This window comes from Moschus berezovskii, chromosome 22, assembly GCF_049115385.1.
Source record: "Moschus berezovskii isolate FMDL1 chromosome 22, NW_MosBer_1.0, whole genome shotgun sequence".
Lineage (NCBI taxonomy): Eukaryota > Metazoa > Chordata > Mammalia > Artiodactyla > Moschidae > Moschus > Moschus berezovskii.
The window spans coordinates 11,367,995-11,395,583 of record NC_142481.1 but is presented as its reverse complement, the minus strand read 5'-3'; the positions used below and the strand labels follow the sequence as shown (position 1 = coordinate 11,395,583).

Below are 27,589 nucleotides of genomic sequence, written 5' to 3'. Positions count from 1 at the left end.
AGCTTGGGTCACAAGTCCAGCCCTCAATCGGTCTCTGTGGTTGAAGAGTATAAAGTGCTCTGATAGGTAAGGCCTGGGCTCCTCAGCTCCCTGGAACCAAGAGGAAGTTAGTTTCTCAAAAGAAGCTCCACTTGTTGTCACCTGGATAAAAGAATGTGAATACCGGTGGAGCAGAAACCATAGAGTTCTCATCCATAGATGGTTATTAACCATACTGCAAATATTTGTTTATTACCCATCCCTGGTCCCCTGGCCTGGCTAGTTGCCCTAGCAGAGGCCTTCAGAAAAGTCATAAAAAAAGGCAGTATGGCTAGTACCAGTAAAGACAAAAGCCTGTCACTTGATGATGACTACTTTTAGAGATTCAGGGGGGAGACTTTGTCCCAGGGTGGGGTACAACCTAGACATCTCTGGGAGAGAAAAATAAGAACTTCTGAGTCAGATATGAGTTCAAATTCCAACACTCCCATTATTTCATTATTTCCAACACTCATTCTGTCATGCATTCACGAAAGGAAATTTATTGGGCATCCATGATGTGCCAGGTATTAGTACTATTCTAGACCCTGGGACATAGTCATGAGCCAAACATGACTGAAGGGCTCCTCCTGGATCTGACAGTCTAACCAGGGAGGTAGATGTGGGGGATAAGAGACAAATAATAAACAAATGGACAAAAAGAGCAATGATTTCAGACTGTATAGTAGTAAATATAAAGAAAATAAAGCAGTGTATCTTGCTAGCAAGAAGCAGGAGAGGGCTGACTTACAGTAGGTGTTAGGGAAGACCTTTGTGGGGAATTACTATTTGAATTGATATTTGACTTGAGATTAGAATAATGAGATGAGGATTATTCTCATCTCAGCCAGTCATGAGATGATTTGTGAAAGCCTCCAAGAAGGAGTAGCAGCGCTAAGGCCCTGAAGTGGCTCACTCCAAAAACTGACAAAAACCATTATGAATAGCTGTGTGGCATTGGGTGAATTTCTTAGCCTCTATGCACTGCCGGAAAATGAGGATGTTCATACTAACCCCTCAAGGTACTATGAGGAGCCAACCAGAAAACAATTGTAAATGGCGACAACTGGCACCCAACGGGAGTTCAGTAAATCCAAGCTATTATTTGGGCAGTATTATTATTAACTTGAGAAGGAAAAACTAGGCCTCGAGGGCCAAAAGGATGAGAGAAAGCAGTGTTGGTGGCTTCTCCTTCTAGAATCCAAAATATAGGATATATAATATGGGCACAGGCGTGAGAAAGGGCTCCTGATCATGACTCGAGAACATCCAAGATACCAATAATAATAATTATAATTAGCATTATTGTAATAGCCACGGCCATTTTTTGAGTACCTAGGACATGCCAGACACTCTGTTGAGCGCCTGATTTATGCATGCATGGACCCCTCTGACTCTGGGGAAGGCACTGTTATCAACACCCTCATTTTACAGAGGCACAGAGTTAATAGTCTGAAGGTCTAGAGGAAAGTCAGGAGGCCAGCATGAGGCCCAGCTCCCCGCCTACCTGATGACCTTTGGCCTGTCGTCGCCTCTGATATGGGGTTCCAGGGACAGTTCTGTCCTAGTTCATCTTTACCGTTCTCCCGGCCCAGAGGGACTGGGAGTGGGAGCCGGAGAGAGAGGCGAGCTCAACTCCAGAGCCTCTTCACCAAAGACCCTTCCCCAGGCTGCTTCCCACTCACCACCGACACGAACCCAGTGCTAGAGAAGAGACTTCCCAGCTCATCGCTGGAGACCAAGACTGGGCACCGTGGAGGTGTGGCCAGGGAATGGGCGGGGCTTTGAAGGGGCGGGGCCAAGGCTGTGTACTTGACTGTGTGGTCTAGGAGACCCCACTCCAGAAGGGCGACCTCTCCTGCGCAGCTGCCTAGGCCGCAGGACAGAACGCGACATGAGGTGGCCTCCAGGCACCAGCTCCAGCTACAGCCCCGCCTGGACAAGGCTGCTTCTAACAGGTGCGTGAGAGACAAGGGCTGCACTCACGGGCTGGGGACAGAGAGGAGACATCCCTGGGGAGGGAGAGAGTCTTTATCCAAATCAGAGACGCCCCCACTCTGAGTTCTGACTCTGGTCATGTTACAGCCCACACAGCATGGGCAACCGACGCACAAGAGCTCTTGAAATCCCCCAGAGGCCCCTGTGATTGACCCCTTTTACAAAGGAGTAAAGTGAGGCTCAGATGGGGTGGGGTCACTTGCTCAAGAGCAGACGGCTGGCAAAGGCAAAATAAAAATTCAGTACCCCCATGCCAGCCCCTTTCCACCAGAGCACTCTGTCTGACCCTAGCTATTCATATCTAATAATAATTTTTCAATAACAGCAATAACAATGAAAATAGTATAACAATCATAATAAAAAGAGGCCATTGTGACTGAGTACTTCTACACGTCAGCCTCTTCTAAGTGCTTTCATGTAGTAACATTTAATTACTAACCCCAGGAGGCTAGAGCTACATGAGCCCCATTTCATAGAGCGGGAAACTGAGACACAGAGAGGTTATGGGTCCTCCCCAGGCCACACAGCTTGAAAGTAACAGAAGAAGGACTTGACCCCAGATGGTCTGGCTACCAAGACCACACTTTCCAGAAACCACCCACATTTACCTCTTGGAGAGTAAATGAATTGCTTCTTTTCCCAGGCCTGAAAAAGTCCAGTTCTGTGTAATTTCAAAACCTCACCCACAGTTGAGAACTTCACTTCTGCCCCAGCTGGGACCTGGGTCAGGCTGCAGTGAGGATGTAGTGGGATGTGGTGGGCCTTGTTCCTAGGTCTCTCTGTGTCCTTTCTCCCCACCCAGAGCTGAGTTCTGTGCCCACCCCCTCCACCCCCCAAGGCCATGGGCAGAGGAGAGGAAGGCAAGGAGGGTTCAGGAAGGTTTCAACTTGACTGCTGTAGTGGTAAGGTGAGGACATGGCCTTCTGTGTGGCTGAAGCATGATGGTGAGATCCTCCTGAGTGGGAAATCTACCCGGAAAGTCATCTCTTATGGGGCTTTATGCCAGGACAGGCTCCAGAGATGCCCCCATTCGGAGCTCTGACTGGCTCCTTCAGTGGCATTCAAACTGGCTCATGGGAAACTCATGGACAACTCTGTTGTCCCACCAAACGCAGGAGGTGTGGACCACATCCATCCTGCCCACTCCACCTCCATCCGTCACCTGGAGACTTACAGGTCTAAGTTCCCACAAACTCCACGGCACACATCTCCAGTGCTCCAAGAGGTTCCCTTGGAGCCCCCTTCACTTAGCAGGAGGTGGAGGAAAATCCCAGCCCCTGTGGGGACCTCCAGTCCCCCAGAAAATCTCACTCTGAGCCATCTTCTCTTCTCCGTGAGCTCTCAGCCTTCTCTCTTGGCCTGGGTAGAGTGGCTGGTGCTGGCAGAACTGGTGATGGGTAACCCCTGTTAACTGGGCTTCCCTGCTGGCTCAGATGGAAAGGAATCTGCCTGCAATGCAGGTGGACCCAGGTTCAGTCCCTGGGTTGGGCAGATCACCTGGAGAAAGGAATGGCAACCCACTCTAGTATTCTTGCTTGGAGAATTCCATGGACAGGGGAGTCTGGCAAGCTACAGTCCTTGGGGTCGCAAAGAATCAGACATGACTGAGTGACTAATACAACAACACCCCCTGTTAGCTAGACCTCAGTTGGGAATGGGGAGTTCTTGGTGTCTGTTGTTTTGTTCTCAGCCTCTGGAACCTTTGGGGAGATTCTGTGACAATGGAAGTCAAGTTTAACATTCTGCTCTATTTATATTTATATATAGTGATTCGAGGAACTGTTCTGGGATCAAATAGGGAAAAACTGAAGAGTGACTTTTTTTCATTTGATTGAAGGTTAGAAATGAAATAAAATAGCCATGCTCCAGGAAAGTAGGACTTCTGGAATTATCCCTATGGTAGTAGCTCTGAAATTCCATATGTATACACATATGGAATTATATACATATTATATATATATATATATATAGGTTTTATGGGTACTGTGTATATATATATAAATTGCATGTACGTGCTAAGTTGCTTCAGTTGTGTCCAGCTGTCTGCGACCCCATGGCTGTAGCCCACCAGGCTCCTCTGTCCATGGGATTTTCCAGGCAAGAATACTGGAGTGGGTTGCCATACCCTCCTCCAAGGGATCTTCCCGACCCAGCGATCGAACCCTTGTCTCCTGCATTGGCAGGCAGATTCTTTACCACTGTGCCCCTTTTTATGTATTATTACCACCATTGTCACATCAGCTCTCCGCGGCACACAGTCTCACCAGCACGGGAAGGGTTAGCAGCTGGGGCAGCATCTTGCCTTTGGTCCCATTGCTCCCTCACTCTCTCTTCTCCCTCCCACCCTCCTACAAGGCACCCTGCTCGCCTTCAGTACCTGCCTTGCCTCCGTGGAGCTGCCCTCCTCTGCATCTCTGGACCCCTTGACTGAAGGAGCCGATGCCCACCTGCCAGTCCCTAGAAGCCTGGATAGGGTTCTCACCACCTCTTGGTTCCGCGGGCATGAAGTCCAGCCAGAAGCCATGATCTTCTCTCCCGAGGGCCTCCCAGGGCCTGGCCACACTGGCCGGGAGACGCTGGACACCCAGGGCAGCCTGATCATCAGAAACGTGACGACTCTAGATGCAGGCAGCTACACGGTGGTGCTGGAAACCAGCAGGGGACGCAGGAGTGCGACGGAGCAGATACAGCTCAAGGGTAAGATCACCCCCCACCCCCGCCTCCACGGCAGGGTGGGAGGGACGGAGTTCTCAGTCCTCAGGGCCCCAGGGTTGGATGGATTCTGAACGCATAATCCTTTCCAAACAGCCCAGAACTTAGAAAAGCAACCAATTTTTTTTTTTTAGCTCTTGATTCTTGTGAACCTCTGGTCTCAGCTAATTTTAGCCAGGCTCACCCCCATGTCTGCAGTCAGCCGGTTCGGAAGGATTGCCTGGGCACTGATGCGGGATGGCCTTCTCACTATGTCTGGCAGTGGCCTGTCTGGCAGGGGGGCGATGGGGGTAATTGGGCCACAAGCCTTCCCATCCTCCAGCCTGGTAGCCTGAGCTCATTCGGTTATCAAAGGAGCAGAGGCTGCGAGGCTCTGGAGGCCCAGGCTCAGAACCGGCCTGCCAGTACTTCCGCCATGTTTTATTGGCCAAAGTGAGTCACATGACCGACTTTGCTCCAATGGGAGGGAAATAGGCCGAGGTCCATCAGTCTGGGCTTCCCAGGGGGCTCAGTAAAGAACCCACCTGCCAATGCAGGAGGCATCAGAGACCGGGTTCAATCCCTGGGTCGGGAAGATCCACTGGAGGCGGAAATGGCAACCCACTCCAGTATTCTGCCTGTAAATCCCATGGACAGAGGAGCCTGGCAGGCTGCAGTCCATGGGGTCACAACAGTCGGATTTGATTTTGCAACTACACCACCACCACCATCAGTCTACATATCTGTGATTTGAAGGCCAGTTCTTCTAGAACTGCCTCAGTTCAGTTGAGTTCAGTCACTCAGTCATTTCCGACTCTGCGACCCCATGAATCACAGCACGCCAGGCCTCCCCGTCCATCACTAACTCCCGGAGTTCACTCAAACTCATGTCCATCGAGTCGGTGATGCCATCCAGCCATCTCATTCTCTGTCGTCCCCTTCTCCTCCCGCCCCCAATCCTTCCCAGCATCAGAGTCTTTTCCAGTGAGTCAACTCGTCGCATGAGGTGGCCAAAGTATTGGAGTTTCAGCTTTAGCATCAGTCTTTCCAATGAACACCCAGGATTGATCTCCTTTAGAATGGACTGGTTGGATCTCCTTGCAGTCCAAGGGACTCTCAAGAGTCTTTTCCAGCACCACAGTTCAAAAGCATCAATTCTTCGGCGATCAGCTTTCTTCACAGTCCAACTCTCACATCCATACATGACCACAGGAAAAACCCTAGAGCTTGTAAAGATTCTGAAACCCAAACCACCTGCATCAAGTCCTTGCTCCTTCACTTCCTAGCCACATCTCTTTGCAAAGTGACTTACCCTCTATGTGCTTCAGCATCGTCCTCTGTAAAACAGAATCATGGTAGACCCTCCCTTGTAGGAGTGCTATGAGGAACAAACGAATTAATCCACACCAAATACCTAGAACAGTGCCTGGCACCTGTTGCCAAAATCTTGATTCTCTGTGGGAGATGCCAGGTAAAAATACAGGGACAGGGTTTTGGAGGAAAGAGAAAGAGTCGCTTTATTTCTTTGCCAGGCAAAAAGGGAACACAGCAGGCTACTCCACTATAAGAACTGTGTCCCTGCTGGAGGGGCTAGTGAGGAGTTTTATAATCTTTATAATGGGGTTCATGGTCTGGGGTACGTGATAAGGATCAAAGTAAGAAAGGTCTTGTATTCTTCTTCCTTTATGTAGAGTTTCAAAACAGCCCTAGTTGACAACAGGTGACTCTGCGACTCTGTCTGTCTGTCTCCTAGAGTTATTGGCCCATTATCTTCTTTCTGAAAGGAAGAATGCTATAAGGGATTGTTACAAGAAGTGTGGGGAAAGGTGAACCCCAGGTGCAGGGTGTAACTCACATAGAGTCTGAGAGTGGTTAAGGAATTAGCTTTGTGAAAGGCAGGCCTTGCTACGTGCTCAGTGAATCAGTGGCAGTTAAAGTAAAACTAGGATTGCTTAACTCTTTCAGGCCAGCTTATGCTATTTCCCCAGGCTGTTCATTGGTCCCTTATTTTCCTTCTTTATCAGAAAAGTCTCATTTCTATCTTTGCTGCAATGCACAGAGTAAGCAAATGTTCGCCATGAGTATTTCAGGAGACTTGACCTCTTTGAGACCTTGTTTTCCCATTAAAAGGATGATAACAATGAAATCTACCTTGTAGGGTTGTTGTGAGGATTAAACGAGTAAATCCAGTGGCTTTCAAGTTTTTTAAATCATGACCCAGTATGTTCACATATCTACACATCACAAGTCACTTGTCTTTACAAGTGTCATAAAATAACAATTATTGCTAAGTGTAATGCATTCTGATACTTCCTTTTACATCTCATTTCACATTTTAAATGCCGATTATTCACTCATTGTGCCCAGTCATGTCTGACTCTTTGGGACCGCATGGACTGCAGCCCTAAATGCTGATTACAACCTACTAAAACAGCCTACTAAATGACTTCACCCAAGCATGGGTCTTACTTATAACATAACAAGCCAGTAATATAACAAGCTGTAGTTAACATGTGTTTAGAATGGTGCTTGGCTCACAGTAAAAGTCCAATCTAGATGGCTATTACATCAATTCTTTTTTTTTAAATAATTTTATTTATTTTTGACTGTGCTGGGTCTTCATTGTTTTGTGGGTTTTTCTCTAGTCGCATTGAGTGGGGGCTACTCTCTGGTTGTGGTGCCTAGGCCTCTCCTGTGGTAGCTTCTGTTCTTGCCAAGCACAGACTCTAGGTACATGGGCTTCAGTAGTTGTGGCCCATGGACTCTAGAGCACAAGCTCAGTAGTTGTAACACAGGGGCTTAGTTGCTTTGTTTCGTGTGGGACCTTGCCAGACTAGGGATCGAACCTGTGTCTTCTGTATTGGCAGGCAGATTCTTTACCACTGAGCCACAAGGGAAGCCCCTACATTGATTCTTGTTTCCACACCCATGGGTTCTTTCTCCTCCTACAAGGCTTAGCTCAGGTACCACCTCCTCCAGGAAGATTTCCGTGAGCTCTTTGGCTGGATTGAAGTTTTTTTTCACTTTTCACATTGTACTGAATGGTAATCAGCTCCATATGGAGGTCCCAAGCACTCACCATGACATCAGATCCAAATCCCAGCTGTGCCTCTCTCTCTGACCATGAGCCCTAGCCCTAAGACCCCCAGACCTCAGAGTCTTTCACCTGAAAAAAAAAATAAAGAACAATGGTGAGGAGGTGGGGAGGGGAGCTTCCCTGGTGGCTCAGCGGTAAAGAATCTGCTTGCCAGTGCAGGAAATGTGGGTTCCATCCCTGGGTGGGGAAGATCCCCTAGAGAAGGAAATGGCAACTGACTCCAGTATTCTTGCCTAGGAAATCCCCTGAACAGAGGAGCCTGGTGGGCTACAGTCCATAGGGTCACAAAGAGTCGGACGACTTAGTGACTTAACAATAACAACAAATGGTGAGGATGATGTATGCTGTCTGTAAGGAGCCCTCTCAGTAGCCAGTGGCCCAGGCCCCAAGCCTTGGAGGACCCCTTGACCACCACCACCCTCACCTACATCCAATCTATCAGCAAATCCTGTGGACTCTACCTGCAAAATAATCCAGAATCCAGCCGCTCCTCCAGGAGCTCCTTGGCTTCTACCCTGGTCCAGCTGAGGGCAGGGGACCTGGGGTATTTATGTACCAGTCCACATTGGTCACTGTGGAAGGCTGTGTGCCGACTCTCAAGTGCTTTGGCTGCTGCTTCCATGAGCAGAGCAGGCTCTGGCAGCCAGTGGATGCCCTGAAGCCGCAGATGCAGTGTTGGCAGTCATATGTGCTGAGGACAGCTCAGCTCCATCCAATGTCTGGACCAGCAGTGGGCACAGACCAGGCCCTCCAGACATGTTGATGAATGAATGAATGAGTGAATGAGTGAATGAACGAATGTCTGTGTGGTGAAGCGAGGAAGTGCTCGGCCTTTCCGAGTGGTCTCCACCCATGTGACCTTGCTCCCTTGTTTGCACAGCCAGCTATGATGGGGTGCAGCTGGTGACATTCCCAGGAAATAGACAAGGTATCCTCCGGAGTGACCTCAACTACTCTGTGATCCTGCAGTGGGCGGCTTTAATCACACCTGAACCTGTGCTACAGTGGACCTTCAATGGGAGACCTCGCGGAACTGGGGAAAGGCTGATTATCCACAGGTTGTCCGTGAAGGATCTGGGCACCTACTTATGCTTGGCCGAGAATAGCCAGGGAGTGTACCTCTCCCAGCCTGTGACTATCATGCTGCCACGTGAGTCTTCCACCCTGACGCCTGGTCAGTGGCCAGCTTTCCTGATTCCACTGAGCCACCCTCTGTGAGCAGTTCCCTCTGAGACCCTTTATAGTCAAGATGGCATCCCATTCTTTCATCCTCCTGGCAGAGTGGGGATTATTAGCCCATTTTACAAGTGAGAGGCTGTGACCCAAATACATGAATGCTAATGAAAGCTCAGGGCAGGATCTGGAGCCAGCTATCTGGGTCCTCCTGGCTCCAATCACTTTCTACTGTGTGTGTTTGAGGAGTCTCTTTGCCTCTCTGAATCTCAGCACATGCCACAGGAAAAATGAAGGTGGTAATATAACGAGTGGTTCCAAGCATGGGCTTTGGAATTTGAATTCTGGCTCCGCTACTTGCTGGCTGTGTGACTCTGGGCCAGTGCCTTGACTTCTCTGTGCTTCAGTTTCCTCAGTATTCTGAGGAATATAAACTGGGACAATAATAATGCCCACCCCAAAATACAGATGTGAGCATTCAGTGAGATAAGCAGGTGAACAGCTTAAAGTAAGAGTGCCTGGCACTATGGAACACTAGTGAGTGCTCAATAAACATGAACTAGTATCATTGCTATGATTAGTATTACCCATATTATTATTAATTTTGTGCCTATTACCAGAGGCAAGAGTGTGTACAGAGGCTCAGACAGCAATCACAAGACGAGCCAGTTATTGGGATTAAAAAAAAGTGGTTTGGGAGCCAAAGTGGGGTTCAGTTCCTGCCCCTGTGCCTTCTTGGCTGGGTGACTTAGGACTAGTGGTGTCCCTTCTCTGGAGCTTCAGTTTCCTCCTGTGTATAACCAATGTGATCGTGTAGACCTCTACAAAACTGCTGTTAAGGAACTGAAATGGAAAACGCCGAAAGCTAGTAGAAAATCAATTAGCTGGTGCTTTAAATAGCAGCAGTTACCATGCATATTATTTTTAGTATTTCTATTCATAGAGTGGTGAAGAGGAGTTGCCTAGAAAAGATGGGGAGGCATGTAGGCAGCAGGAATCACTTGAGCCAAGGTCCAGAGCAAGGGAAAGATGGAAATGGTGGAGAGCCTGGCTGGGCTACATTCCTAGAGCTGCTTCCTCTCCCCAGCCATGGTTCAGTGGGAGGTTTCAGGATTTGATTTTAGGTAATTTATTGGGAGAAAAAATATAAATCTTGGAGCACCTGGTGACCCTGATACATTCACTGAGAATGACAGTACTTCTAAGACCCCCTTTCCTTGTTCATCAACTGTCCAGGAAGTGTTTATTGAGCACCTATTATGTGACTGGCCTATGCTGGGCAGTGCTCAGGACAACTGGTGACAGAGACAGTCCTGCACCTGCCATCACAGGACTTCCAGTGCAGTAGGGGACAGGCCTGTCCACAAACAGTAATGACCAGAGTGGGCAGGGCTGGGGTGGGGGAACCCAAAGGGCTGTGAGACCCAAGGGGGCGCCCGACCCAGCAAGGGAATCAGGGAGGGCTTCCTGGAAGAGGGGACATCTGAGTTGGTACTAGGACACATAGAAATTGTCCAGGCCAGGGGGAGAAAATGTCATTCCAGGGGCACAGATAAAGGCTTGGAAGTAGGAGAGGGAAGTAGAAAATTAAGTAGAATCCAACAAGGTTTGGTTATAAATGTGGAGGGTAGAGAGAGATGAGACTGGCCAAACGCAGGTTCCTGAAGGTCAAGGTGAAGTCCTGGGAAGGTTCTGAGCAGGAGAGGAACAGGGTCAAGTGTGTACTTTACAAAGACCCTTCTGGGGACTTCCCTGGTGGTCCAGTGGTTACGACTCTGTCCTTCCAATGCAGGGGGCACGTGTTCGATCCCTGGTCAGGGAACTAAGATCCCACATAGTGAGATGTGGCCAAAAGAAAAACAGACCCTCTGGCTTCTGTGTGGTAACGAGATGGGTTGGGGAGAGACTGAGATGGGAGAGTGGGGAGGAAGCTGGGGTGGAGACAGGGAGGATGGGGGAGGAGGTGAAACAGTGGGGCGAGTGGGGCTATGGAGGGAGGGTGTCTCCTCCAGTCTCTCCCCTTCTTGGTTCTCAGAAGCTGATGTGGAACCCACAGAACCTGCACCCATCTCTCAGAACCCCCCGCTCTCCCTGTCAGGAGGATCTGCCATTGCTCTCATTGTGGCCGCATCTGTGGCAGGCTTGGTACTGGTTGGAAGCATGCTCTTCACCTTCATCCAGAAGCTAAGGTACCTGCCTTCCCTTTCCCCCATCCATGCAGCCTCCACAAGGCACAGAGCTCTCTCTGCAGCAAGACTGAAGCCAAACCAACAACCTTATCTCAGGGAGCATGAAGTTCATTCAGAGAGGATGGCATGGACCCTTGATGTGCCCCACCCAACTAGTCAGTTCCCAAAGTAGCCCCAGAGAAACAAAGAGACAGGAGAGGGTCCTGGAGCTGGGTTCAAAACCCCGTTCTGTCACTTACCCAAAGTGAGGCCATGGCAAGTCGCCACCCCTCTCTGGGCCTCAGTTTGCCCATCTGCAAAGTGGGGGTGGTATTAATAGCACCTGCCTCATGGGGCTCTCATCTGGATTTCTTAAGCCTTTTGGGGCTTTCCTTGGTGGTCCTGTAATTAGAGCTCTGCGCTTCCACTGCAAGGGGTACAGGTTTGATCCATGGTGGGGAACTAAGATCCTACAAGCCACACAGCAAAAAAAAAAAAAAAAAAAAGACTTTAAAGCAGGGCCTGGGATATGGTCCTCATTTTCCACATCAGTAGACCTTAATCTCAGAAAAATCCATCAACTTGCCCAAGGACATGCTGCTAACAAAGAGTTGCTGCTGCTGCTGCTGCTAAGTCTCTTCAGTCGTGTCCGACTCTGCGACCCATAGACGGCAACCCACCAGGCTCTGCCATCCCTGGGATTCTCCACGCAAGAACACTGGAGTGGGTTACCATTTCCTTCTCCAATGCACGAAAGTGAAAAGTGAAAGTGAAGTCGCTCAGTCGAGTCTGACTCTTAGTAACCCCATGGACTGCAGCCTACCAGGCTCCTCCGTCCATGGGATTTTCCAGGCAAGAGTACTGGAGTGGGTTGCCATTGCCTTCTCCTAACAAAGAGTTGACCCTGAATCAAACCCAGGTCTAACTCCAAAGTCATATTCTTAGAGGGCAAAGGTGAGATATCAGGTAGTATGAAAATGCTCACTCAGACTACTCAGAGTCCCTGCCTCCATGAACAGCAGAAGGGGTCACTTCCTGTCCTCCCTGCCATTCTGGCCAAGACCTATTAATGACAGACCACTGCTGATCGCAGAAGAATTGATGCTTTTGAACTGTGGTGCTGAGAGTCCCTTGGACTGCAAGGAGATCCAACCAGTCCATTCTAAAGGAGATCAATCCTGGGTGTTCATTGGAAGGACTGATTCTAAAGCTGAAACTGCAATACTTTGGCCACCTCATGCGACGAGTTGACTCACTGGAAAAGACTCTGATGCTGGGAAAGGTTGGGGGCGGGAGGAGAAGGGGACGACCGAGAATGAGATGGCTGGATGGCATCACCGACTTGATGGACATGAGTTTGAGTGAACTCCGGGAGTTAGTGATGGACAGGGAGGCCTGGCATGCTGTGATTCATGGGGTTGCAAAGAGTCAGACACGACTGAGCGACTGAACTGAACTGAACTGACGTCATCCAGAAGGAACCAGCCTTGTCCAATCAGCTGGGACCTTGGAGATGAAGTCATGAGGACAAACATGGCTGTCTTGACTCTCCCGGTGGGAAGAAGCAGTCTCCAAAAGAGAGGTGTCTGGACTAAGAAGCACCCCAAGAAGGCCTGCCAAACCCCCCAAGGGCCAAGGGAGATTCCCCATAGGTTTGCAGTTAAGTTCTTGGACCCTGACACCTTAAGCTCATCCTAGCTGTACCATATGCTAGCCTGTGGGACTCTGGGTGACCCCTTTAACTGCTCTGTGCTCCATCTGTAAAACAGGGATAATGGTCATATAATATCTGCCTCAAAGAGGAGGTGTGTGAGGGACTTCCCTGGTGGTCCAATGGCTAAGACATTGTGATCCCAATGCAGGGGGTGTGGGTTCAATCTCTTGTCTGGGAACTAAGATCCCACATGCCACAACTTAAAAGTTGAGTTCACATGCCCCCATGGGGCAACTAAGACCCGACACGGCAAAATAAATAAGTAAAAAAAATTTTAAAATAAAGGGTAGATGTGGGACTTCCCTGGTGATCCAGGTGTTAAGACTCCATGCTTCCACTGCAGGGAGCGTGGGTTTGATCCCTGGTCAGGGAACTAAGATCCCACATGTAGCCAAAATTTTTTTAAAAAAAAGGGTAGATGCATGGATTACATAAAATGGTGGGAGTGAGATACTATTAATAGTGCCTGGCACATGGTGAGCCTTCACAAAATGTCAGCCACATGTATTATTATTATGGCTATTTTTGTTGTTATTATTATTATTTCTCTCTCCATTGTAGGTCTGGCTGACAATGAAGAAATGGGTGGACCATTTGGGGTATTTTTCAGTTTAAATAAATTGAATAAAAATAAAAGTGCAAACAAATGAATCTAGACGAAAGGAGACATTACAAGCAGATCTTAATCATGAATTTTTCCATGGTATTAGAATATTGACAGCTATTTTACCATATCCAGTCAAAATATACATTTTGTGGAACATGTGTACATTTCTGTTCAGTATATAATTAGTAGTGGAATTTCATAGTTGTAGAATATGTATATCTTCAGCTTTTATCAATTAGTTTTTATAAAACAGTTTGGGAGCATCGATAACTGTTTTCCAATCAAATTCAACGTGTTTTCAGACAATGGTTTCCGCAGTGAAATACTACTTAGTAGGACTTCCCTCGTGGTCTAGTGGATAGGACCCTGTGCTTCCAATGCAGGGGACGTGGGTTGAGTCCCCAGTCGGGGAACTAAGAGCCCACATGCCATTGGACATGGCTGAAAATAGGCTCCTGGGCTCTGAAATCCCCATTTCCAATCATTCTACTGCCCCATTGCTCCCTCCCTGGAGCCAGACCTCCCCTTCCCATTGCTCCCTCCTATGTCAGGGAGGTGTCCTTGTGTTCATGTACATAAGCGAAAAGCAAGGTACAGAGAGGGCAAGTGATTTGCCCAAAGTCACACAGTCACATGCGATGCCAGCTCAAGTCTGCCCAATACCAAAGCCTGTTTCTTAGACTAGCACTGTCCAAGAACACTCTCTGGTGATGGAAGTGTCCATGTCTGTACTGTCCACTACAATGTTATCCAACAGAAGTGGTTATTGAGCCCTTGAAATGGACATCATGTAACTGAGGAAGTGAATTTTTTAATTGACTTTTAATTAATTTTAATTTATATATCCACCTGTGGCTAATGGCTTTTGCATTGGACAGTGCAATTCAAACTCCTAATTGTTAGAAAATGATAATAATAAATCCCCCAGCAGTCATATGTGTATATTACTGACTCCATGGCAGTTCTGAGGTCCTTGCCCTGATCTATCCAAGGGTCCCGATCTGCTCAGAAACCCTTAATATTGAACCAGATCCTTTCCTACCTGAGGCATCCCGCCCTCCCACATCCCTCTACTATAAAGGACAAATGAATCATTTCCTGCCTGAGCAGTGGTGAAAGCAGCTGGTTCCCTGGGTCTCAGAGTCGACTGCAGCTGACATTTTGTCACAAGCTAGAGAACAGTTGGCTGGGGCTGTAGAACAGCTGAGAATCGTTACGATGTTCCTCCCTCACTAAAAATAAATGGTGCAAATTTTCTCAAAGAGATTTCCTGACCACCTCTGTTATAAAGTCACTCCCCTAATTGAACTTGCCCATAGGACTGTTCTGCTTTATAGTACTTAGCACATTATGTCATTAAATATTTATTGGTTATACCAATTGATAATTTAACAATTATCTCCATGATAGGGCTTCCCAGGGGGGCTCCAGTGGTAAAGAATCCACCTTCCAAGCAGGAGATTCAGGTTCAGTCCCTGAGTTGGGAAGATCCTCTGGAGAAGGAAATGGCAACCCCCTCCAGTATTCTTGCCTGGGAAATCCCATGGACAGGGAGCCTGGTGGGCTGCATACAGTCCATGGGGTCACAAAGAGTTGGACACAACTTAGCAACTAACTAACAACATCTCCATGTTGAATGTCAGCCCCGTGATAGCCAGACCTGTATCTGCTACATAGTATGTGCTCAATAAACGTTTGTTGAATGAATGAATGAGAGACTAAAAGCACACCACTCGGAAAATGCAAAAGCTCAGAGATGAAAGCATGGACTGAGTCTCCAGCCTTCTCCAAGTTGGAGTTTAACAGGAATAACAACCTGACTTGAACTCCTCTCACTGTCTCTCTATCAGAAAAAAATAAAAAGGTCAGGCATCTTGAGGCCCCTCCCCTAACCCCACGTGCTGCAGCTGAAGAGTCCAGTCTCAGCAAGTGTGGTAGCAGTTACCCTCAGAGTCCCAGAATTCATTCTCCTCTCCCTCTATAATAACCAAATCTTCAGTTTCAGCTGGGCACATGACGTCCAAGGGGAAAGAAAAACAGCTTTGTCAGTAAAATGTGTAAGGGTTATATATGACTTGCAGAACATGCCCGTCAGGTGAAGGAGCGTCTTCTCCTGTTGGCAGGAATGAGAATGTGATGACTGGAACCAAGCAGATATATAGGATCATGAGGTGACCATCTCACATGGAGCAGGACAGAGTGGCAAGTGTGAAGTGTGCCCAACCCAGCTTGTGCCGGCTCACAAGAGCTTACTTTGGGAAATTCCCCAGCAGTCCAGGGGTTAAGACTCTGGGCTTCTACTGCAGGGGGCTTGGGCTCAGTCACTGGTCAGAGAACAGATCGCTTATGTCTCAGGGCCAACCCAGAAAACATAAAACAGAAGCAATATTGTTAAGAAATTCAATAAAGACTTAAAACGGTCCACATCAATAATCTTAAAAAAAAGAACAAACTTACTGTGTACATCTCTTCCTAACTCCCCATTCAATGATGACATGTTGGTAGATGGAAATCAATTGTGATAGTGATATTTACACCAAGAAAATAGGGAATTACTATACATCAGGAATTTTTTTCCCAGAGAGATAATGTACCAACCCTCCGCTGAGAAACAGATATCTGGACATTTTGTGAAGCCATTCAACTAGCCCTGTCTTAAACACACGTGCGGTTCCTTTTACATGAAAGAAGAAACAAACGTCTATCTTGCTGAAGCCACTTTTGTTTTAGTTCCATTGTTTTTTGCAACCCCGTCTACTCCTTTTTTAAAATATTTATTTATTTGGCTGCACGAGGTCTTAGTTGCAGCATGTGAGATCTTGTTCCCTGACCAGGGACTGAACTTGGGTCCCCTGCATTGGGAGCTCAGAGTCTTAGCCACTGACCCACAAGAGAAGTCCCAACCTGGTCCACTCCTAATGGATATATCTAACCCTAAGATTTAAGCCATAAAGTGAAAGATTTAAATGCCATTTGGGGGACTTCTATGGTGGTCCAGTGGTCCAGTGGAAGAATCTGACTTTTTTTAAAATTTATTTAATTGGAGGCTAATTACATTACATTATTGTATTGGTTTTGCCATACATTGACATGAATCTGCCCCGGGTGTACATATGTTCCCCATCTTGAACTCCCCTCCCAGAATCTGACTTCAAGTGCAGGGGACAAGGGTTCGATCCCTGGTCAGGGAACTAAGATCACACATGCCTCAGGGCAGTTAAACCCGTACTTCACAACTAGAGAAGCCCACACACCACAAGGAAAGATCTCAAGTGCCACAACTAAGATGCGACACAGACAAATAAGTAATAAATGTTAAAATAATAAATAATAAATAAATGCCACTTGGCAAAACAGAGGTTGAATGGCTGAAGAGAGCCTGTGACCATATATAGGCTTGAATGAACTGGGCCACAATGAAAGTGTGAGACAGGAACAAGGAATATAATATGCCAACTTCCCGTGGTGGCAGTGGGGGGTGGGGCGGGCAGGCTGGGGAATGCAACTATCGCAAACATGAAAGAACTGAGAATCCCACACCTCGTTCTGGTTATTCTCTGATTGTGTAGATGTTCTTATCCAGACAAAAGAAAGATAAAAACAAAGAAAAACTGGAACTTTCCTTCTCTGGGCAGGAATTCTCTCCCTCCCTAGCAGCCACATCTGCCATGATGAGCTCGGTGTCCATAGGCAGAAGCAAGGAAGGAAGAATAGACTGTACGTGGGGTAGAAGGAGAGGCAGAGAGAAAGCTGAACTGCCTTCAGATTAGAGGAGACTCAAGGAGGAGCTGAAACTGGTGAGACAAGGTTACCTCCAAGACGTGTCCCAAACTCACAGCTCATCCTCTCAACCTGCTCTTCTCCCAGGGATCCCCCATCTTGACAGGATATAAGCTTGGAAGAGACCCCAAATCACTGAGGCTTAAACAAGATAGCAGTGGACTTCCCTTACAGTTCAGTGGTTAAGAATCCACCTTGCAGGGGACCTAAGTTCCATCCCTGGCCAGGGAGCTAAGATCCTACATGCCAAGGGGCAACTAAACCCACATGCCACAACTAGAGAACCTGTGTGCTGAAACTTAAGATCCAGTGCAGCCAAAAATAAATAATTAAAAGAAAAAAAAAGATTCCATGCTCCCAATGCAGAAGTCATGGGTTCAATTCCTGGTCAGGGAACTAAGATTCTGTATGCCACACAGCATGGCCAGAAAAACAAAACAAGATAGAAGTTGGTCCCTCTCTCGTGTAATAGTCCTGATGGATGCAGTCCAGTAATGGTATACAAGCTGTGCTTGGTGACGTCATCCAGGAGCCCTGGTTTCTCTACCTTGTGGTCTGGCCATCCCCAGGGTGTTACACAGTCAGAATGGTGCATGGCCAATTCCCCATTCCAGCCAGAAGGAGGTGGCAATGTTGGAGACCGTCTCATTGCCTTCCTTTGATGACACAACCATCAAAGGTGACATAAGAAGTTTCTCACATCACTTCTACTCACATTCCAGGGGTCAGAACTTGGTCACATGACCCCACAAGACTCTACTGTTAATTTGTTGTTCTTCAGTCGCTCAGTCATGTCTGACTCTTTGCGACCCCGTGGACTGCAGCACACCATGCTCCCCTGTCCTTCACTATCTCCCAGAGTTTGCTCAAACTCATGTCCATTAAGTCGACGATGCCATCCACCCATCTCATCCTCTGTTGCCCCCTTCTCCTCATGCCCTCAATCTTTTCCAGCATCAGGGTCTTTTCTAATGAATCAGCTTTTCACATCAAGTGGCCAAAGTATTGGAGCTTCAACTTCAGCATCAGCCCTTCCAATGAACATTCAGTGTTGATTTCTTTTAGGATTGCCTGGTTTGATCCCCTTGCTAGCCAAGGGAATCTCAACAGTCTTCTCCAGCATCACAGTTTGAAAGCATCAATTCTTCAGCACTCCGCCTTCTTTATGGTCCAACTCTCACATCTGTACATGACTACCGGAGAAAAACCATAGCTTTAACTGTTCACTTTGTTGGCAAAGTGAAGTCTCTGCTTTTTAATACACTGTCAAGGTTTGTCATAACTTTCCTTCCAAGGACCAAGCATCTTTTAATTTCATGGCTGCAATCATCGTCCACAGCGATTTTGGAGCCCAAGAAAATAAAGTCTGTCACTGTTTCCATTTTTTTCCACTGTTAATTACCCACTCATATCTCTAGTCTCACTTTGCCCCCTTGTTGCCCCTCTCCAGCTGCACCAACTTTAGTCAGGGCTGGATAACTGTTTAACAAATATCTCCAAAATGTCAGTGGTGTGGCCCAGCAAAAGCGTATCACCCAGTCATACCACAGTTCACTGCAGGTCACAGAGGAGACTCCGTCCCTACACAGTCATTCCCGGACCTCCTATCTTCTAGCCTGGGTCTCTGCTCTGCTCTGGGTCATATGACCACAGTACTATGAGAGATTCTGAGAAATGAAATCTTCCTGAGCTCCTGGAAATAAGAGGAAATAGGTTTAGTTGTACTAAACCAGTTGTTTGCACATGCTCTTTTCTCTGCCTGGAAAGTTTACTCACCTTTCTTCAACCAGTTAATTCCTAGTCATTAAAAAAATCTCAACTCAGTCACCACCACCTGCCTGGATTTCACTCCCCCCACCCTAGCTGCACACACCCAGGAAATCCCTCTTTAATAGTCATCATAAGTTGCCAGGTTAGGGACTTCCCTGGTGGTCCAGTGGTTAAGATTCTGCCTTTCTACTGCAGGGGGTGCAGGTTGGTTTCCTGGTTGGGGAACTAAGATCCCAAATGCTACACAGTGTTGGGGGGGGGTTGCCGATTTATAAGTGTTTGGGTGATACTTTGACAACGTCTGTCTCCCCAGTCAAGACTGAAGCCCCAAAGGGCAGGAAATGTGTCTCCTTTTACTCAGCATCTTGCCCTCGGAACCTACAGCAATGCCAGTCCATGATGGGCACTCAATAAACACCTGCTAGAGGAATGAATGAACGGACAGAAGAAAGTTAAACACTTTTTGAGTCCCCAGAGTTCTGCGGCATGGAGTAAAACACTAACGTAGTTCTTTTCTGTCCTCATGGGGTGAACCAAGGCATCCAGGATCTAAGGGAAGGTGAAAAAACAAACCCAAATGCATAAGGAATGCCTAACTATACTCTCCAGCCATAATTTCTCTCCCCCAACTCTTATTTTTCACATCTATTTGCCAGGGATGACAAATACACTTCTTCTCAACTACCATTTTTTAAAAAAATGCTATCATTGTTTTAATTCACAGTTTCTTTTTATTTATTTATTTTCTCTGGGTCTTCGCTGTGTATGGGCTTTTTCTAGTTGTGGCAAGCAGGGGCTACTCTTCGTTGCAGTCCATGGCTTCTCAGTGCTCTGGCTTCTCTTGTTACCAAGCATGGGCTCTAGAGCACCCGGGGTTCAGTAGTTTCAGCATGTGGGCTCAGTAGTTGCAGTTCCCAGGCTCAAGAGCACAGGCTCAGTAGCTCTGGCACATGGGTTTAGTTGCCTCACAGGATGTGGAATCTTCACGCACCAGGGATCAAACCCATGTTTCCTGAACTGTTAAAGGATTCTTTACCACTGAGCCATCAGGGAAACCCTCAACTGCCATTTTTGATAGACTGGCAGTGGGTCCTCAAAGATCAGTATTAAGAATTCTGGGAACCTACTCATGCTCCCCAAGAAGGAATGCCTGCACAGATTGTTGATGCCTGCTGAGAGCTTGGACATGAGACTGATGTCAGTAACCCCATATTTGCTTCCGCTGCTCATCAGCCAGGTGTCACATTCTCTGTACTCTCTGATGGGGACCCAAAGAATTTTAGGCCTACTCAAAGTATTCTATGGTTCACAATTACAGAGGCACAGCAACATTTCTGAGCTATTTTAACAATGTATGACACATTTATTGGGCCAAGAAATATATACTGAGCACCATCTATGTGACAGGCTCGTGCTGCTGCTACTGCTGCTAAGTCACTTCAGTCGTGTCCGACTCTGTGCGACCCCATAGACGGAAGCCCACCAGGCTCCCCCGTCCCTGGGATTCTCCAGGCAAGAACACTGGAGTGGGTTGCCATTTCCTTCTCCAATGTGTGAAAGTGAAAAGTGGAAGTGAATTCGCTCAGTCGTGTCCAACCCTTAGCGACCCCACGGACTGCAGCCAACCAGGCTCCTCCATCCATGGGATTTTCTAGGCAAGAGTACTGGAGTGGCTTGCCAGGCTCGTGCTAGATGCCAGCAATACTGCCATGAACGACAGACTTGGTCTCTTCTTAACAGTTTACAAATTCAGTCTCCAACATCCAACCCGTTTCTTGCCCAAATTCTCAGCCTTCCCCCACCTTTCCAACCCACACTCAATTTCTTCCCTCTTTCAAACACATTCAAAGGCTCTTCCTCAAGTTCTCTCAAGCTCGCTCTCCACCTCTCTCTCATATACACCGACACAAGTCAACGAGGAGTGAAAGTGAGTCGCTCAGTTGTGTCTGACTCTTTTCGACCCCATGGACTATACAGTCCATGAAATTTTCCAGGCCAGCATACTGAAGTGGGTAGCCTTTCCCTTCTCCAGGGGGTCTTTCCAACCCAGGGATCGAACCCAGGTCTCCTGCATTACAGGTGAATTCTTTACCACCTGAGTCACACAAGTCAATGAGTAAGTTTTGTCTAAATTCCAGTAATTACAGAAAACATAATTGTATATGCTAGAGCAAGAAAGAGGAATTAAGGTTATATAACAATCAGAGATCAAATAATTACTAAAGTCATTCATTCATTCATCCAGCACGCCTTCCTCTGGCAACTGGTATTGAATCCTGTGCTGGGCAGTACTGGAGACCCAGAGGTGACCATCACAGTCACGCCCCTGTCCTCCCAGGGCTCACAGTTCACTGGGGGAGACAGAACCATCCCCAGATAGTGACAACCCAGAGTAGTTGGGGCTGGGACATGGGAGCCCAGAGAGAGTTCCTGATCCAGTCTGAGGGTCTAAGAGGTCATTTCGTGGGAGGGGTCAGCTGTATTGGAGAACACATTAAGATGATTAACAACAAGAGCAGCCACATATCCTGAAACTGGTATTTACCAGACATTGTACTGAAGGGCTTTAATGCATCATTTCCCCAAACCCTGGAAAGTAGATGTTATTATTAGTTCCATTTTACAAGATGAGGAAGTTGAACTGTCACTGCCGAGCTGTCAGTTACACAGCCCTGGGTTCTGCCTCCGTGGAACTTTACAGCTCAGCAGGTGACAGATCCATCCCTAGAGAGTGATAACTCAGAGTGGACAAGGCTGAGACACCAGACTCAGGGAGCTCAGGGAGACCTGAGGAGGGATAATTCAGCTTGGGGAATCCAGGAAGGCTTCCTGGAGGAGGGGGTGGTTTAGCCTGAAGTGGGAGCCATTAATTGTGAAGACCAGAGGGAAAGTGTTCTGGCCTGAAGGTGAGCAAATATGGTTTGCTCAAAAGGATTACAAGGGTTTCCATCTGGCTGACACATAAAGGGGGAGTGGAAGAGCCTTTGATCAGGGGCCAGGTCATGCAGGAACTAGTCAGCTAGGCTTTAGAACTTGGACTTGTTCCCTCTAATGCCAGGGATGCATCAAAAGGTGTGGTTCTGATGAGTCATCAGTGGGCAGAGGGAAGGGCAGGAAGGTTTCATTTCCTTTGAGGGAGAGAACTGTGGGATTTGGAAGGGAAGGATAGAGGGGAACAACCATTGCGAGGCACCAGTACATCCCAAATAGAAGTGAGGTTAGCGGGGCTGGTGGGAGGTGAGAGGGAGGAAGTGTCTGCTCTGGTAGCCCTTGGGGAAGGGCAGGAAAGTGGTTTTTATTTGGGGGTTTCTCTGCCAGCTTTTTCTGCCTAGCCTCGGAGTACAGAATATGAAAGCTCTGCCCTCGCCAACTCCACCCCCCCATTCTCTGTCCCAAACCACAAAGAAAGCAGGACAACAGGGAATGTCACTGCTATTTTTCACATGAGGAACATGAGCTTTATTATCTGCCATGAGGTCCTCGTCCTGCATAACACTGAATGACCCTCTGCTACCCAAGACTGTCGTTCCTAACCAGGGTGCACGCCAAGGCAATACAAGGTGGTCTCCCAAGCCCCAGGTGGGTAGGAAATTACTGCCACATTCCTAGTTGGCTGGCAAGAGTACTGAATGACAACTAGGCAATATCCTCCAAAACCACAAATGTGCATGTGCTTTGCCCCGGCAAATCAGCTTCTAGGAACCTAGGGAACTGATACTGTCACAGGCGTGGGAAATGGTGTGGACAGGGTCACTCACCAGAGGATAGTTTGCAAATGCAAAGAGTTGGAGACACCCAAAGGGCTCATCTGCTGAGGACAGGTTCACAATTCATTGTGGGTTCGTGCATTGGAACGCTGCATAGCTGTGAATGGGTGAACCAACGAATGAATGAATGCTGTGTCCTTGCCTGGAAAGATCACCAAGATTTGTTGCCAGGTAAAAAGCAGGAAGAGGCAAAACAATGCTACTACTTACTTTTTTCAATGTGGGAGGAAAGAATAAGGAAAGTATGTATAAGGAATATATATAATATTTGTATATGTATGTATATATATGTATGTATACATATATATGTACATGTATATAAGGAAATTTGCATATATATGTATAAGGAAGATACACACATATACAAAATAAATTCCTTATATACATAAGAAAAGAATAAGGAAATATGTTCATATTTGCTTAATTATACAAGCTTCCAGGTGATTCTGTTAAAACACAAATCTGATCACATTGGCTCAAAACCCTCCAAAGTCTTCCGATCTCTTAAAATGTCAGTGTCTTACCCTAACTTGTTCTTGTGATTGTTCACTTGCTAAGCTGTGTCCAACTTTTTTCGACCCCATGGACCGCAGCACACCAGCCTCTCCTGTCCTTCACTATCTCCAGAGTTTGCTCGGATTCATGTCCATTGAGTCGGTGATGCTATCTAACCACCTCATCCTCTGCTGCCCTCTTCTCCTTTTGCCTTCAATTTTTCCCAGCATCAGGGTCTTTTCCAATAAGTCAGCTCTTTGCATCAGGTGGCCAAAGTATTAGAGTTTCAGCTATAGCAGCAGTCCTTCCAAAGTATATTCAGGGTTGATTTTCTTTAGGATGGACTGATTTGATCTCCTTGCAGACCAAGGGACTCTCAAGAGTCTTGTCCAACACCACAGTTCAAAGGCATAAATTCTTTGGTGCTCTGTCTTCAGTTCTCACATCCATACATGACTACTGGAGAAACCATAGCTTTGATTATACAGGCCTTTGTTGGCAAAGTGATGTCTCTGCTTTTTAATATGCTGTCAAGGTTTGTCATAACTTTCCTTCCAAGGACCAAGCATCTTTTAATTTCATGGCTGCAGTCACCATCCACAGGGATTTTGGAGCCCAAGAAAAGAAAATCTGTCACTGCTTCCACTTTTTTCCCTTCTAATTGCCATGAAGTGACGGGACCAGATTCCATCATCTTAGTTTTTTAATGTTCTTGTCTCCTTCACTTGTCTTATTTTTCTTCATAGCTTTTACCATCCTGTGGTATATATAGTACATGTCTACTTTTTTATTATCTTCCTCTCCCCAACTCTCATCCAACCCACGACCTCCAGGAGGGCAGGAACTTTGTTTCTTGAACATCACTGTATCTTTAGCACCTAGGACAGGGCCAAACACACAGCAGGTGCTCAATCAACATGTATTGATTGATACATTGATTGATTGATTGATTGTATTAATTAATACAAAGAGCGAAGGGCCATAGTGGGAGGGCCCGGGGAGCTTCGAGAACCAGAGAAGGCTGGTTTCAATGGGACACCAGACCACTCTCAGGGCTCAGAGGTAGAAAGGGCCTGGAGTGGGGATGCTATCGGGAACCAGACAACTCCTTAACTCCACCCACCCATTCCAGCTGGCACCCATCTGTCTCCATCATGTCCTTGCCTTAGCCATATCCAGACCTGCAACAAGATTTTTATTTTATTAATTTATTTTATTTTGGTTGCGCTGGGTCTTCATTGCTGCACACAGGCTTCCTCTAGTTGGGACTAGACGGGGCGTTTCTTATTGCAGAGCACAGGTTCTAGGAGCTTGGGCTTCAGTAATTGTGTGGTGCGGGCTCACTAGTTTCTGCTCCTGGGCTCTAGAGCACAGGCTCACACGTTGTGGCCCACATGCTCCAAGGCATGTGCACTCTCCCCACAGGCTCAAACCCATATCCCTTGCATCGGCAGGAGGATGCTCATCCACTGTGTGTGTGTGCTAAGTTGCTTCAGTCGTGCCTGACTCTTTGCGACGCTACGGACCATAGTCCACCAGGCTTCTCTGTCCGTGGGATTCTCCAGGCAAGAATACTGGAGGTTGTGATGCCCACCAGGGAAGTCCAGGACATTTTATTTAATTCAAAGATTTTGACAGCCTGGAGCTTTTTTACCTTCCCAAGTATTTATCGACTCAAAGGGTTTTTCCCTGGGAATGCCAGCCACCAAAGGATCTTCCCCTCCTACTGATACTCACCACATCCTAACCCTATCCCCAAGGCCCTCCCTTTTCTGACCCCATCTTTGACTTCATCCCTAACCTTCACCCCATCCCTGACCCTCAGCCTTGCCTCGACCCCACTTTTCAGCTTCAATAACAGAGCCTATAGTATCCCCATTGCATGAATTGTTCAGGACCAAGGTTCTAATGGTCTGATTTGAAGCAGAGGCCCCACTCTTGTTGCCAGAAAGTCAGATGTCCAGTGGGGAGAAGACAGAATGTGGGGTGACTTGGGCCCCAAATATGATGTTCAAACATTGTTGAGGGCAGGGGGCAGCCATAACCATCCAGAGTCAGAGAGGTGGCTATTGAAACCACAGTAGCGGAAGCTGGGAGCCCTGGGAGGAGGGGGAACCCCAGAGGTGACATCACAGTTCAGGGGAGGAACAAAGCAACAGCCAGTTTCCCAATTTGGAAATTACTCACAGGCCCTGAAGAAGAGTGCCAGAAAATTCAGAGATTTCCCAGAGACCAGCTTCCACATTTCCATTCAGAAATTCACCTACGTACATGCAGAGTGAGAGACACCCAGCATCAGAACCACCCGCCCATGGCTGTGTGCCAGGAGTGGGCTCTGGGACCAAGGCAGAGAGGACAGCAGGAAACAGAGCCCTCCGAACTGGCCAAAGTCCAAAGGGGGAATTTTTCTAGAAAGATATGGGGATGTCACAGAGCAAGGGTCAGAATTGCCAGCGGGCCAGGTGGGGACCCTGGCTAGGATGAACAGGACTGGGGACGAGGAGGTCTCGCAAGTTTTGTATCTGAGCACGGCGCTGTCTGGGTCTCTCTGTCACCACTTGATGCTCTTCCACCTTACCCTCTGCCCTGGGTTTCTCCATCTCCGTGTCTTTCGTGCTTTCTCTTTCTCCCCATCTCCCAGTGACTGTCTCTGAGAGTGAATTAATCTCCATTCCTCTGTCATTCCTCCAATTCTCCTTGGTCTCTCCCATCTCTCTCCCTTCTATATGTTCATCCCTAACCGTTATCACCTCCAGACATGATGCCATTCTGTGTATTGCTCTTTTAGTGGTCTGTTTCCTTCCAGTAGAAGTGGGCTTCATGAAGGCAGGGATTTTTGTCTGTATTGCTTTCTGCTGCATCCCCTGTGCCTGGAATACTGCCTGAGTATCTGTGGAATGATAACTGAATGAACTGTCATTCTCATCTAAGTGAGGATATTAATATTCAATACCATCAATATTCGGAGAAGGCAATGGCAAGCCACTCCAGTACTCTTGCCTGGAGAATCCCATGGATGGAGGAGTCTGATGGGCTGCAGTCCATGGGGTCGCTAGGAGTCGGACACGACTGAGCGACTTCACTTTCACACATTGGAGAAGGAAATGGCAACCCACTCCAGTGTTCTTGCCTGGAGAATCCCAGGGACGGAGCAGCCTGGTGGGCTTCCGTCTATGGGGTCACACAGAGTCGGACACGACTGAAGTGACTTAGCAGCAGCAGCAGCAACCATCAATATTATTTTATAATAACTGTAAAGCAACATGAGTTGTTGTTTGTGATCGCGACTGTTTACTGAGTACAAAATATATACCAGGAATTGGACCAAGCGTTGTAGAGAAGAAGCCAATTCTGACTCCATGTTGGAACTGTTTCTTTGACCTTCTTTTTATTGCCTTTGTATTATAATCATACAGAATGGCTCACCTCAGAGAATCCTGCCCCTCTGCCTGACTCTTAAATTAAGGGTTTAATTTAATTAATTTTAAGTGTTCAGTCCACCTATCGATGGCACGAAGAAATGAACACATTCCCTGCCTCAGGTTTGCCGTTCTGGGAGATGTTTGCAAGATGAATGGCTTTTTTACTTTGCCTCCTCACCTCCTCCCATCTCTGATCTGTAAAAGAACCTGGCACCCAGACCCCATAAGATGGTGTTTTTGAGGCACTAGCCTATCATCTTCTTATTCAAGAGGCACCAGGAATAAAATCTCTTCCTTGCCTCAATCCCTCATCTCTGATTCACTGGCCTGCCCGGCAGCAAGCAGAGCCAGCTTGGACTCGGTAACATAAGCAGTTGCATGTTTAAGTCTTTACAAACAGACAGTATATTGTTATCCTGTCCATTTTTCAGATGAGAAAACTGAGGCCCCAAGAAGAGAAGCACCTTGCCCAATATAACCCCAGGGGTGGCAGCTTTGGGGGTTAGGAACTCAGGATCTGTCCCCATGATAGACTCAAATCCCCGCTCTGTTCCTCGCCAATTCTGAACTTTAGAAAGTCGCAGAACCTCTTTGCCAGCGCCTCAGTTTCCTCGGGGCTCAGCGGTAAAGAACCTTCCTGCAGTGCAGGAGGAAACCCCAGTTGGATCCCCGGGTGGGGAAGATCCCCTGGAGAAGGAAATGGCTACTCGCCTCGGTATTTCTTGCCTGGGAAATCCCATGGACAGAGAGGATCCTGGCGGGCCACAGTCCGTGGGGTCACCAAGAGCAGGACACGACTCAGCGACTGAAACAACAGCGACACATCCGAATCCCCGTCCTAGCGAGTCACTGTCGCAGGTGACGTCAGTAGAGTGTGGCAAGGGGCGGA

General features: G+C 47.6%; 2 protein-coding genes across 5 annotated transcripts in view; one reads left to right on the top strand and one right to left on the bottom strand.

Annotated features, from left to right (window-relative positions):
- The window catches only part of CEACAM20 (CEA cell adhesion molecule 20), a 114,021-nt gene that overhangs the window by 65,371 nt on the left and 21,061 nt on the right, over positions 1-27,589 (bottom strand). For 2 of the 4 annotated variants that reach the window (XM_088830812.1, XM_088830813.1), the window contains exons 1-2: positions 27,412-27,539; positions 22,775-24,156 (exon numbers count right to left, since the gene is read on the bottom strand). The exons of 1 other annotated variant lie outside the window; for it this stretch is intronic. The gene's annotated coding sequence lies outside the window, so the exon portion shown is untranslated. Of the gene's footprint in view, positions 1-22,774; positions 26,436-27,411; positions 27,540-27,589 lie in introns of those variants that run through there. One more of the 4 variants, XM_055411902.2, reaches the window with a different exon arrangement.
- Positions 1,795-11,359, top strand: IGSF23 (immunoglobulin superfamily member 23). Its single transcript, XM_055411918.2, has 4 exons — positions 1,795-1,976; positions 4,372-4,713; positions 8,685-8,954; positions 11,013-11,359. Exons 1-4 carry the CDS (start codon positions 1,913-1,915, stop codon positions 11,336-11,338), a joined length of 1,002 nt encoding a protein of 333 aa, XP_055267893.2. The 5' UTR covers positions 1,795-1,912; the 3' UTR covers positions 11,339-11,359.